This window comes from Pimephales promelas, chromosome 4 (assembly GCF_988280905.1).
Source record: "Pimephales promelas chromosome 4, fPimPro1.hap1.1, whole genome shotgun sequence".
Lineage (NCBI taxonomy): Eukaryota > Metazoa > Chordata > Actinopteri > Cypriniformes > Leuciscidae > Pimephales > Pimephales promelas.
The window spans coordinates 46,068,481-46,082,598 of record NC_142772.1 but is presented as its reverse complement, the minus strand read 5'-3'; the positions used below and the strand labels follow the sequence as shown (position 1 = coordinate 46,082,598).

Genomic DNA, 14,118 nt, shown 5'->3' with positions numbered 1-14,118 from the left:
ATATTCTGCTCAACTTCATTCACAAATAGGGCCTAAAAGTCAAAGATCTCAAGAAAGGTTTGCACTTGGTTCATGTAGACTATTTGTTGGCATCTGACAATCAACTTTAAATATTGTGCAAATATTGTGTATTTCAGTTATTCAAATTAAAATGTGAATCTAATATATTTAGTATAACTATATTTGTATTATACTTTTGAATTTGAGATTGAGATTTGAGATTTTGAATTTGGGGTAAGCCATAATCATCAAAATTATAACTTTTGCATGATATTATAATTTTTTCGAGTTTCACCTGTATAATTTCTTTGATTAATGTGACATTTAAATTCTTCTAAAACTGTAATAGTTGTATATTTAATATAAACACAGCAATATGAAATATAAATGAACTGAGGGACCTTTAATCTTGTGTTTATGTTGTTACTAAAACAAACATTTGTTTACAACTTCACAAAATTGTAAACAAAGAATTCTGTATTATAAACAGTAATATGAAATATAAATAAACTGAAGGGCCTTTAATCACCATGTGTTTTATGTTCCTAAAACTAAAGCTATACTGCACAGATTATTTTTTACCAATAGGGCTAAATAAATGTAAACACAGCATGATATATACACAGGGACATTTAAAATTTTTTTTTTTCTATGTTAAAATATACATCACAAAATTATTCAGAAAATGTCATTTAATTTAAACACGGTAATATGAAATATAAATAGCCGGAAGAAACTTTAATTGTCTGGCGTTTTCATGTTACTAAAATCTAACATTTATTTTACAAAATTGAATGGAAACCTTTGAAAAACTACATTTCCCATAATACATCACAAGAACCGGAAGCGCATCACTGCTCAGTTACGTGACACGTCAAGAGGTTCTTCTGTACACAAATATCACGGACAGCTTAATTTCTATCACGAGATGTGATCATTCACTCAACGGACCTAAGCTCTTTCTTCAGATATCGTCCTGACGGTCTGGTTAACTCGTAAGTGTCTGTCCATGTCTTTCTATAATGTTTTATTGACGGTCAGAGAATGAGTTGTAACGCAAAAGTCCTCCGATAGCTGTGACAGAACAGAAGCTTTTTGACTCTGTACTGTTAATTACGCAATGATTGACGTGTCCTGAAATACATTTAGCGACCGGTAATCAATTAACGTTATTCAACTGTAACAAACGCGATATTACAACGGTAGTAAATTCAATAGTTAAGCACCAGGTTTACTTTACTTGGGTTTCTGATACTTTCAATTTTCCCCTTTATTTTCGTTATATTGTTTAGTTCATAATTTTGTGTAAACATTGACTATTTAATTAAAAGAATTGAACATTACATTGTTATCGTTAACATCATTTTAATAATCCATTTGTACTATTAATCGATTTAACAGTGATTTTTTTGTTTGTTTTGTTTTTTTGTTGTTTTTTTGTGTGTCTGTGTGTGTGTGTGTATATATATATATATATACAGTGGTGTGAATAAGTGTTGACACCCATGCTAAAGTTGGTGTCCTTAAAGGTTGGAGTTTTCCTCATTTTTCTAATTAAGGCATTAAGATCAATATCTAAAAGATGATTTTTTTATTCCTCTTTTTAGGCAACTTTAGCATGGGTGCCAACACTTATTCACACCACTGTATATATATATATATATATATATATATATACACACACACACAGACACACACACACACACAAGTATAATGGATAAATTAAAGTACATAATAAAATGGCAAATTTATTTGAAATTTTATTTAACTTCGTATTTTAGCATATTTCACGTATATTCGATTTGCTGAAAAGATAAATAATTAATTTTTGTAACTATATATATATATATATATATATATATATATAAATGTATATATTATACATTTTAAAATGCAATATATAATTTAATTTTCTTTCTTTTTATTTGGGGCTAAAAATATTTCCTTTGAATTTCTTGCAAAACTCACCCTGTTTGTTGCAATGAAAGCCACATTCCAGCCATTATGGCTTTGATTACAATGTTACTAATGTCAATATTAGATGTATCTTGATAAAGTTACTCTATTCAAACAGTGCTTGTGTTGATGGTGTGTCTTGTGCCAGTCTGACGGGTTACATGTGACAGAGAGAGAGAGAGAGAGCAGTCGGGATGAGTGGCGTGGCGCTCGCGCTGGAGGTGGTGGTGGTGTTCTTCCTCGCGCTCTTCTTGCTGCACCGCTATGGAGACTTTCACAAGCAGCATCGGATGGTCCTGTTCGCCACCCTCCTCGCCTGGTTCCTGTGCTTCCTCATCGTCTTCATCCTCCCACTGGACGTCAGCACGGTGAGACCGCCTGGAAGCAGTTACAGTAGTCAACATCTGAAGTGATCAAAACCTTTCATCATGAATTACAACAATACCCGTTCTTGTCTTAGGACAACTCTGATGAACTTTTTTGATCCACTTCCAATGTTGACTACTGTAGTTAGAAGTGTTGTGGTTTAGTAGTCGGAAACCGAAAGCTTGCAGGTCCATAAACATAAGAAGTGTTCTCAGTATGGATAAAGTGTGAGCTAAATGGAGTCATGGGAAATTCAGAAATGAAAAAATAATAATAATCATGTTCTTTTTGTGGAATCTTTATGAAATTATATTTAAAATGATAACTGGACATTTCATGGAAAGTATAGAAAATGATGTAAACTCTCTTTACAACTCTGTAAATGACAAATTAATAATGAGTAGAGTTAGACTTGAGACTGATGTTTACATTTATAATTAAGGCATATAACATTGCTGTTATCTAGAGCCATTTACAAAAGATGTTTTAGTGCATGACTGACATGATCAACAGATGGCAAGCATGCAATGCAGGACAAAGATGCACTAACAAAACACAAATGAAACCTAAATCTGTTGTTGTATTCTCAACCCTGGTGATGTTTCATTTGTGCATCTGCAGACCATATATAACCAGTGTAAAATTGATAATGTCCACTTGGTGCCGAGCAGCATGCAACGTGATAACTCCTCCAACACTTCGGTATTTCCGACACAAAGGTAAAGAGGCTCGCTTTGATCTAATGAATACCTCTAGGTAGAAATAAAGCCTTGAAATGTGTTTAAACACTGTTGTACAAATAGTGCTGCTAAGACTTTTATGTTTAGTTAACACTGAACATGGTTATATATTAACTTTATCCACATCACCTCACCTTCTCCTGATTATAGGGTGGCAAAGTCTTGCCATAAGCCTTGGAGTTACATCCCAGATGGGATTCTTCCCGTGTTTTGGAGGGTGGTGTACTGGACGTCACAGTTCCTGACATGGTGCGATTCCTGTGTTTCTTCACTATAAAGTGGAACAGTAGGGTTCTGGAAATAAACATCTTTTCAAGACAGATCTACTATGAGATTTGATATTGTTAAATGTTTTTAGCTGCAATCCAATATTTTCATTTAAATAAAAAAAATAAGTTTAACCCTCTGGTACTGTTCAGTCCGAAAGAAATTTAATGTTTTGTTTTTTTAGACTGTTTTACTTCATTTAAATGGTATGAAACTTTTTAAAAGTTTTGCCACTTGCTATATGATTATTTTATTCAGCGCAGTATTCCGCGAATTTCAGTGGAAGTGTTTGGTACTGCCCCCCCCCCCCCCCCCCCCAAAAAAAAAAATCACTTTTTTGCAATATCAACCTCAAATTAAAAAAAAAAAAAAAAAACTCAAATTTAAGACACACCTTGTTTAGATTTATGGCTTTGATTTTCTTACAGTTTTAGAGTAAAATTTTTCATAAGAATAAACCCCAACTTTTTCCAAGTAAATATTTTAAAACTGTTTTCACTTCAGCAATAATTTGCTAAGTGTCGTCTTTAAAAAGAGACCAAACTGAAGTCTGTGCTCCAAAGCATTAACGGTTTATGACAGTTTAAGTTGGAAATTAAATTTTCAGATCCATTCTCAAAAAGTGAATAAATGGATTATAACTACTACATAAACATAATTTAGTACCATAAAATCCCCTAAAAATACAAAGTATTAAATAAAAACATAATTTAACTAAAATATAGTAGCCATTTAATTGAAAAAAGGTCATTTTTGATGACACTTGAACAATACCAGAAATGTACATTACATCAAATCATATTCTCTCTAAGAAGCATGGCAAATCATGCAGTCAGGTATACAATAATTTTATATATTTTAATATCCTGCAATAAACACATTGCAAAATTGTTTTTTCATTTTTGAATGACTACAGTAATTTATTTGGTATTATACTACTACTACTATAGTTTTTTTAAATTATTATTCCAATAATAATGAGTACTTCATGCCCACAAAAACACAAATGGGGAAAATACTTCTTGAACCAAGGCTGCTGAAAAAATTGGGTCGCAGTCCATATAACAACATATAACAATAACTACTGACAGACCAGTAACAGTATCATCATCAGTGATGTTAAATTTCTATTTTGTGGCACTTTTTTGTAATTATGACTTCAATGATTTTGCTCTTACAAAAGCATAACGGATTTGAGAAATGTTCTAACATCTTGTTCCCATGTGCGCAGGCTCTTGATTCCCTTCATGCAGTCGTATGCACGTTCAGGAGGTTTCTCCATCTCAGGGAAAATAAAAACAGCCCTGATAGAAAACGCCATTTATTATGGCACATACCTGCTTATCTTTTGCTCCCTGCTCATCTACGTCGCCGTCACTCCGAAGTGGCACCTCTCCTGGTTAGTGAAACGCCATCTTCTTTCCCCTTCAGCCAATCACAAAACTGCTTTCAATTCTAGACCAATGTACATCTCACTTCCCTAGCTGACATACTGTATTTAACCTATACATACTTGTAAAGGTCTGACTTACGGACGATTGGCATTACCGCCGCCAACACCTGGGGGTTGTTCCTGCTGGTGCTGCTGCTGGGATACGGCCTGGTGGAAATCCCTCGCTCCTATTGGAGGGCATCGTGCCACGGACAACTGCTGGCAAAGACGTACTTCAAAGCAGCGAAACTGATGACGGAAAAAGCAGACGCCGAAGAAAACCTGGAAGATGTTATGGAGGTGAGGGATTGTCATTTCTTTGATCAAAGTTCTTATAAAAAAATAAATAAATGCATACTTAAATGTCCACTCTTTTACAGGATGTCAGAACGGTTAATGAAACAATCAAATACAACCATCCTCTACGCAAATGCATTGACACTATTCTGAAAAAGGTAAGTTTCAAGTGATCTTCATCCTACTGATTGTGCATGAGTAAATATATGGTGGTTCCCAAATGACAGACTATGCACTTATGCACTCAATTTTATAAGGTTATTTTATCATTCAACATCTGAGTCTGATGCCCCTCCCCCTGTGTTACGTAATTAAAGTTGCGACACTTGAGTGCACTTATATATTTTGGGATTATAAAGTGCTTCATCCAGGTATTTTAACTCTGCTCACACTATTTATACTACACTACGTTATAGAAAAGTGCACAAGTATGCAAATTGGGACGCACATATGGAGTATTAATACCCTCTCATCTTTCTCAGTGTCCTGTAGAATACCAGGAAAAGATGGGAAGAAACATGGACGATTATGAGGACTTTGATGACAAAGGAAACCCTTATCCTAGTAAAAATAGTTTAGTCAAACTACATAAAAAGGTAATAAAAACACTGCAGCTATATAGAACATTAATATAAAGCAAATTCACTGATGTTTATTATTTATAAATAATATAACTATTTTTTTTTTTAAATGCCACTTAATATTTAAATGTTAATTTTATTATGAAATTATTCATAATTAAAATAATTTTAATTATCATTGCATTAAAATAGTAATTATTAATTACTTAATTATTATTGCATTAAAATAGTATAATGCAAATGTAAAATACTATAATTATAAGTGTAAATATAACATGAAATATTTTGCATTACATAAGTGTATTTATATTCAAATATCATGATTGAGACTTATGCATTGTATTCATATCTCCTGTCAGGTGATCTATGCTGTTCAGAGGCATAACCGCACACAAGTTCAGTGGCAGATTCTATTGGACGAGGCTTTTCACTTAGAGGACGTGGCCAAAAACGAGACAAGCTCCACTCACCAGTTCATTCACAGCTTCCCCTCTGCAGAACCGCCTGGATGGATCAGCAAGTACCTGTACACGCCCACCGTGGGTGAGGAAACCTGTGGACACATTCTCTCTCTTTTGTAGTCGAAAATACCTTTCTGCTCTTACTACAATAACACCTTTATGAGAGATACAGAGACCTGTAAAGGCTCATTCACAGTGAGCACGGAAACAAAAGAAACTTTAAAACAAAGCATTCCTCACAAACAATGCAGCAGACATGCTTTTGGGTCGTTTCTGAGTTTCTCTTATGATTTTAGAAGTCCTCGGGAGGACTTTTGAGCTGTACTAGGTTTAGGAGATACTTTTAATGTTACAATGCAAGATGAAAAATGTACCAGTCCTAAAATTAGGAGCGGCACACCCCTAAATTTCCACATTAGGAATAAATTTAGCTTTAAGATTTTTTTGTGAAATGCCCCTGGTCTAAAATATACATACTAGTTTTATTGCTGGTTAATAGGCTACATGTACACATAAGTTCTGCATTTGACGCAAGGATGCTCTTCAGTTTCCGGTTGGGGAGATTTAAAGCGGAGGAAAACCGAGGGAAATTATGGCAGAGTCTTCAAAATTTACTTGAAATGAAACTTTAATACATTTAGATGTAATTTTATATATAGTTATATTTATTTAATATAATAAACAAAGAAGGATAAACAAAATGAGGGGTGTCTGTTTTTGTGACTAATGTTTCTTTAGTAAAGCCATAGAATATAAAAGCCATTATAAATTCTCAGAATAGCATAGGACTCTGCGATCATCGGAAGTAATCCAGCATCCTTAGACCTTCACCGGAAATACATCATGCACCGCCGTGCATAGAGCCTATTGATGTCTACAAAAGTGTTTGCTCATCAGTTTTGTAAACGCAAGCTTTACCTGGGCGGTTTCTGACACTGTATTTTTTAAGTTCCACAAACATTGTTCAAACATCTTGCTAAACTTGTTTGTGTTTTATGAAAAATCCTAAAATATAGAGCATTTGAAACCACCCAGGTAAAGCTTGCTTCCTGAGCAGATTTTTTGTAAAACCAAACTTCCACAAAAACAAGTTTAGCAAGATTGCAATGTTTGTGGAACAGGTTTTTTTTTTTGTAAAATGCCAATGGAAATATCAATAGTTTTCTTATCAAATGTCAAACCATTTTGAAAAGACTCTCTGTATAGTATGTATGTTTGGAATGGTTGGTTCATTTCAGCACACATATGACAATTGTCCACCTACCCGTGACCAGCACAAAGAGAAATTCTGGGTGTTGATATGCGATTGCTAAGTTGTTCTCAAAGGCTCGGACCCCTGAGAACAACTTGGAGGAACAAAGGAGGTCTAATGTTTTGTAATCCCAGTCTGATCGCTTACAGAACAGAACACCTTTCATCAACAAACCGCACGATTTCAGATGTCATTCATGTCAGAGCGCACACATTGCACAGTACAGTTTTATATTTAGTGTCGAATCGCTAACCTTAAAGGAGTAGTTCACTTTTAAAAAAACTTTTGCTGATAATTTACTCACCCCCATGTCATCCAAGTCCACGTCTTTCTTTCTTCAGTCGAAAAGAAATGAAGGTTTTTGATGAAAACATTCCAGGATTTTCTCCATATAATGGACTTCAATGGGGTCCAAACGGTTCAAGGTCCAAATGAGAGTTTCAGTGCAGCTTCAAAGGGCTTTAAACGACACCAGGCGATGAATAAGGGTCTTATTTAGGAACTTTCGAGTTATGACTCAAAAAAAGATTTGTTAATTTTGATGAACGAATTTGAACAGGACAGTCACGAACACTCATCACAGAACAGAGCAAGGCGAACATTTGTGCTTATAAAACTTAAACTTTTTTATTTATTTTTTAAATGAGCGATCTTTTCGCTAGATAAGACCCTTATTCATCGTCTGGTGTCGTTTAAAGCCCTTTGAAGCTGCACTGAAACTCTCATTTGGACCATGAACCGTTTGGACCCCATTGAAGTCCATTATATGGAGAAAATCCTGGAATGTTTTCATCAAAAACCTTAATTTCTTTTCAACTGAACAAAGAAAGACGTGGACATCTTGGATGACATGGGGGTGAGTACATTATCAGCAAAGGTTTTTAAAAAGTGAACTACTCCTTTAAGTAATGAATGCTATTATAAGCTATGATATTGAGTTAAAGGAGCAGTTTATTTAGGTAATAACCTCATGCATCTCTTTCTGTCCTGCAGAGTGGTACTGGGAGTGTGTTTTCCGGCGCTGGTGTTATCGCGTGCTGGCTGTGCTTTTATGCCTGTTCTCTGCAGCCGTGGTCTGGTCTGAATGCACCTTCTTCAGCACACAGCCCGTTCTGTCTCTCTTCGCCGTCTTCATCCAGCTCGCAGAGAGAGACTACAACTACGTTTACATAGAGGTGAGGAAAGCACAAGCACAATTACACATATAATGGAGAAGGCTACACACAGCCAATCAGAAAGCTGCTACTTCCCCCAGCAAAACATATTTTGCATTATTTTTATAACAAATATTTTTGAGCCTATGACTGCGATTATTTAGTTGTTCACTGTAAACAAACGCTTCTTGGGGGTTATTGCTTTATTTTCTCTTTTATGTATGATTCCAAGTGGGGAATAAAACATATTTGGTTTACACTGTAAGTGACTTAAAACAGAATCAAATCAATTTAATTTAATTGATAAATTTAATTTAAATACAATTATATTTAATTTTAATAAATTTAAATTAATTATTTTAATTAAATAAATTTAATTTAAATACAATTATATTTAATTTTAATACATTTAATTTAAATAAATTAATTATTTTAATTTAATACATTTAATTTAATACAATTATATTTAAATTTAATACATTTAATTTAAATACAATTATTTGTATGACGATTAATCATCAGCACAAAATTCATGATCGTGACAGGTCTACGTGTTGCTTTGCAGGCAATCATTTTTGTACTTAGTCAAAATAAAAATGGTGTTTACAAACCATTTTACTTGCATAATGTCACATTAATATGTAAACCAACATGACTTGAAAAAAGTGGTTGGTGAGGTTGAAAAAACTGCAACCTGTACATTGTTATTTTGTGTTTGTCCTCTAGATGGCGTGTTTTGTCACCATATTCTTCTTGTGTTACTGCGTGTACTCCACTGTGTTCCGGATCCGAGTCTTTAACTATTATTACCTGGCCCCTCACCACCAGACGGACGCCTACAGCCTGCAGTTCAGCGGCATGTACGAAACACCATGTGACTGTTACAAAAACCATCTTATCTGTTGCTGTATCCGTGTGTTTAGCATTTCATTCTGATTGATGTGCAGGTTGTTTTGTCGCTTGACGCCTCCTCTGTGTCTGAACTTTCTGGGAGTGATTCACATGGACTCCACCATCTCCCATCAGCAGAGACAGCAGACAGCATACAATTCAGTGAGCCACACACCACTTTCATGCATAAATACGATAACACATCTAGTATAAAACTAGCATGTAAGACTTTAATTAGCTGGATTGTATAACTAATAATAATAATAATATTGATATTTTCATCCTTGTATTCAAAGTACATCTTCATGACATAATTTATTTAAATGTATGCATGTAACAATACTTTTTTACTAAATTTAAATTAAACTAAAATTGCAATGATGTTAAAATTACTGTTAAAATTGCAATGATGTTAAAATTACTAAAAATGCAATGATCACTATTATATATGAACACTTTTTATTGAAGATGTGGATAATAGGCTGAATTTCAGTTTTGAACTGAAATTCTAAAACCACTATTTTTACTACTAATAAAATATCTGTGTCTTGCGAGTTTAATGTCTATATTAGAAAACTAATTGGCATACATTACTTAAAGCATATTAAAATCACAGCATTCATTTGCAACTAACTTCAGATCAATAATGAATATTATTTTTCTCATGCATTTATATGCTGTCACTACAAACGATTTATTGAAAAGACAAAAGATGATGTCGCCATATTCCATTTTTTTAGCAGATAATCATGTTTATGGTTAGACACCATGTATGAACATGATTATTTACTAAAAATGCAATATGGCAACTGGCGTTGCAAACAAAATACAGAATTTGTTTTTAATTGGAATTCTCAAATTAAAATTTTTGCTACCGTGTTTTAAACCAGAGACACCATTAAAATATAATTGTCTAATACGCCTATAGGAAAACTAATTTGCCATATAAAAAGCATATTAAACTCACAGCATTAATGATGTTGCTTAGAATGATTTTATGTCATATTTTATATCATGTACACCAGCCATATTGATACTTATGGCCACATCACTCCAAAATCGTTCTCTCTCTTTACGATAGATAATGGGATCCATGCAAGTCCTGTCATTCATCGCTAATGGATTTTATATTTATTATCCTATGCTCATCGTTTTGCTCTGCATTGCAACTTACTTCAGGTAAGATGTAACTCCAACAAATATTTATCTTTAAAATATTACAGAAACGGTTGTTGTTGGAAGGCTGATAGCTCTTTGTTTTTCCTCTTGTTCATTCTAGCCTGGGCACGCGCTGTCTGAATTTGCTGGGCTTCCAGCAGTTTATGGGTGACAATGATCTGACCTCTGACCTGGTGGATGAGGGAAGAGAACTAATCCGGAGAGGTACTATAGGCCAAATTCAAATTTGGTTCATATCTATGTTAGTCCAAACCTAATTGATAATTGGTAGAATAGGTTTAGCAGATATACACAAATTACATTTCTTTTTTTATTATTTTTTGATGTAATCGCAACAGTCCCAAGAAGGACTGGATGATATTGCTAGATTCTGTATATCAATATTTTATTCAAAGTATATTTTCAATCAGAATATAATTAAATAAATCAGATTTTTTTTTCAATCAATCAAAAATCTAATCTGACTTTTTTCAGTCTGAAAATAATTAAAATGTAATGCTTTTATAATGTAGCCTTAGACCTATTTAAATTAGAACAAATTCTATACACACACACACACACACACACACACACACACACACTACCGTTCAAAAGGTCAGTAAGATTTTGTTTTTCAAATAAAGAAATTAATACTTTAATTCAGCAAGGATGCGTTAAATTGATCAATATTGACAGTAAAAACAAACATTAATAATGTTATATGTCAAAAAAATATTTTTCAAATAAATGCTCTTCTTTTGTACTTTCTATTCATCACAGAATCGTGAATAAAAATGTATCGTGGTTTCCACAAAGTATTAAGCAGCACAACTGTTTTCAAAGCTGATCATAATAAAATTATAATGTTTTCATGTGAAGGATCAACTTTGATCACAGGAAATAAATGCAAGGAATAAATATTAAAAGTTATTTTAAAAAGTTATAACATTTCAAAATGTTCTGTTTTTACTGTAATATTGATTGATATGCAACCTCTGTGAACATAAAACGTCTTTCAAAAACATAAAAAATCTTGCCGACCCCAAACTTTCGAACAATAGTATATATAAATATAAAATGCGATAATCTATTTATGTTTGTGAATTATATCAAGGATAAAAAAAATTGTCCTGTTGTAATTTCATTGTTTTTAAAATACTCTCAACGTTGCTCTTGTTTTCAGAAAGAAGAAAACGGCAGAGGACAGAGGATGGCGAGATCAGGCGGAGAGTGAGTTTGTTTCTGGCTAAACTGTCTCACATTTAATGATGAGGATACATTACAGTACTGTGCCTGTCTGAACCCCGTTTCTCCGTTTATCACGTCTCTGTCTGTCAGGAATGGAGGGAACGCTACAGCGATCAGAGGGAGAGATATGGCGGGAGGAGCAGAAGTGCGTACTCAGAGCTGAAGGAGACGGACGGCTCCAGCACAGACACTGGCCGAGGTGAGGACGGTCTAAAGGCCCTTGCACACCGAGTCCGAAATTCGCATCTGAAATTTTCGCACTTTAAAAATAAATACGACCTCATCGTCACGTAATGTCAAACACGCTCGCACGCTGCCTCCGAAACTTTCGTCCCTCATTAAAAAAAATCGGATCGGGTTCGATTTTCTGCGTTTTTCGCATCCATAGCGAGCATTTTGACAATTCAGAGCCACTGAATCACAAAAAAAAACGCACACGACAATTTCGGACTCAGTGTGTAAGGACCTTTCTGAAAATACTCTTGCGTTGAGTTTTGGTCAGATGTGATGAAGGGCATTGGTTTTGTGTGTGTGCAGCTCAGTCTCGAAGAGATCGGAACGACAAGGCTGAATTACTACAAGACGTTGAACCGTTGGACTTCACTGGAGAAGAACAGCTGGAAACGGATAACAGGAGGTCTGTATTACTACATTATATCTCATAACAAACATATTTCAGTCATGGAAACTAATAGCATGAGCTTGAGAATATTATTTTTCTTATGCATTTGTCGCTCAGACCACTTTTTTTAAGACTAAATGTTATATTCAGTTTTATGTTAATAATTTAAGGATTATTGAATTATTTATTTTGTTCTTTATTCATACAACACTTCTTAGCCATGTAAAAGAGAAAGTAACGTGTTTAATATTAAATACAATAATAAAAAGTAATTGTGTGATAACGTGTAAACGTTCAGGGATTTTGATTTGATTTATATTACTCACTGACGCTTTTACAGAGGGCGATTTGAAAATGATGAACAAGCTAGTTATCCTAAGAGCCAATGGTATTTGCCGCATACAAGTATAAGATATAAGGAGAAACTATTGGGACATAAGGCATTTTGAAGGTTTTCATGTAGTTCTCTTGTTGTTAATGAATGTCATCTCTCTGTAGGTACGCTGGAGGACAATACCTCGCCACCTCTGCATCTCGTAGCCGCATCTTTGATGATGTATGAGAACAAGGAGAACAATAAAGGGAAACTATTTGCACTTTTTAATCTTCACACTCTTCCTGAAGTGTCCAGTGAGGGACTGCAGCTTTAACGCTTCTGTGTCTCTTTGTACTGAATGTGTTTTCTGTGAGTTTGTGTGTGTGAGTGTTGCTCTTACCTCCAATTGTCCCTTTACTTCCAGATGAAGCCAAAATAGCAAACCCCACATACTGTACACAACTATAGTGTAGTAACAGTATCTTCTCAGCTGTGACGGTTGGTTTTCATGCAGAGAAACATTAATATTTGGCTGAAAAAGGGAAGAAAAAGAGTCACGTTAGTTCTCTATAAAATCCTTATTTGAAGTTTAAAGGTTCTGTTTAGAGAATAGAGTTTATTTAAGGTCACCCTGATGTATGAAGGTCTCACTGTGTCCTGATCTACACTTCACTCTGAACTTTCACCCTCAGGATGAGCAAGTAAATTACAGACAGGAAACACTTATGTATTTTGTTTAACCGTTCATTATTTAATAGATCACACTTTAAAGTTACAGAAGAAAATGTCTCTTTTTGGTTATTGAGCTCGTGTTTTGTACTGTAAACTTCAAATCCCTGTGATCAAAAAGTGAATGGATGTAACATGAATGCTGTTTTACTTTTTCCATTATGTTCTATTTATTATAAATGTCTCTGAATTAATATTAAATTACTGCTCAGAGCTACTGAAAATATGAAGGACAATTGATGCTTTTTTTATCTGTATAGCAGCGGTTTTATTTTTCTTTCTTTTGTTTGAATTTCCTCAATACCTCAAATAAATATTCATGAGATTTGAAGTACCTTTCTGTACAATTGTGTATTACTGAATGAGGAAAAACATTTTGATATTTTAATGCTGCTCAATGGCAGATTGGTGTGCTTTTAAAGAACGACAAAAATGGCAATCTATGTTCTCATCATGCAGCTCGAACTCATAATTTAGAGAGTTAGAGTTAAAAAGCAAGCAAGTTTTTTATGCCATTTCTGTTTTTGTGCTGTCTCTGAAATTCAAAATCTTGAGTGCTTTAATTAAGTAGGCATTCACACAACACTAACAAAGTCCTTTGACCACCATTTTTAGACAACTGGATGTGTTTCTCATGCTGTTCTATTA

The 14,118-nt window shown here is 34.1% G+C and overlaps 1 protein-coding gene across 1 annotated transcript; it reads left to right on the top strand.

Annotated features, from left to right (window-relative positions):
• The first annotated feature begins 2,150 nt into the window (after positions 1-2,150).
• On the top strand, positions 2,151-13,804 carry lmbrd2a (LMBR1 domain containing 2a). Its single transcript, XM_039684598.2, has 17 exons — positions 2,151-2,324; positions 2,944-3,041; positions 3,213-3,311; positions 4,561-4,728; positions 4,851-5,061; positions 5,142-5,216; positions 5,541-5,654; positions 5,999-6,182; positions 8,346-8,527; positions 9,233-9,366; positions 9,454-9,559; positions 10,479-10,576; positions 10,677-10,780; positions 11,739-11,785; positions 11,894-12,002; positions 12,341-12,440; positions 12,924-13,804. The coding sequence occupies exons 1-17, from the start codon at positions 2,151-2,153 to the stop codon at positions 12,985-12,987; spliced, it is 2,067 nt and encodes a 688-aa protein (XP_039540532.2). The 3' UTR covers positions 12,988-13,804.
• The last annotated feature ends 314 nt before the right edge of the window (positions 13,805-14,118 follow it).

What these genes read in the sequence shown, in the direction of transcription:
- lmbrd2a (XM_039684598.2), top strand. Translation starts at nt 2,151, where the DNA reads ATGAGTGGCGTGGCGCTCGCGCTGGAGGTGGTGGTGGTGTTCTTCCTC. An exon ending in TGCATTGCAACTTACTTCAG is followed by an intron (nt 10,577 to 10,676) that starts GTAAGATGTAAC and finishes TGTTCATTCTAG; the next exon opens with CCTGGGCACGCGCTGTCTGA. An exon ending in CAGCACAGACACTGGCCGAG is followed by an intron (nt 12,003 to 12,340) that starts GTGAGGACGGTC and finishes GTGTGTGTGCAG; the next exon opens with CTCAGTCTCGAAGAGATCGG.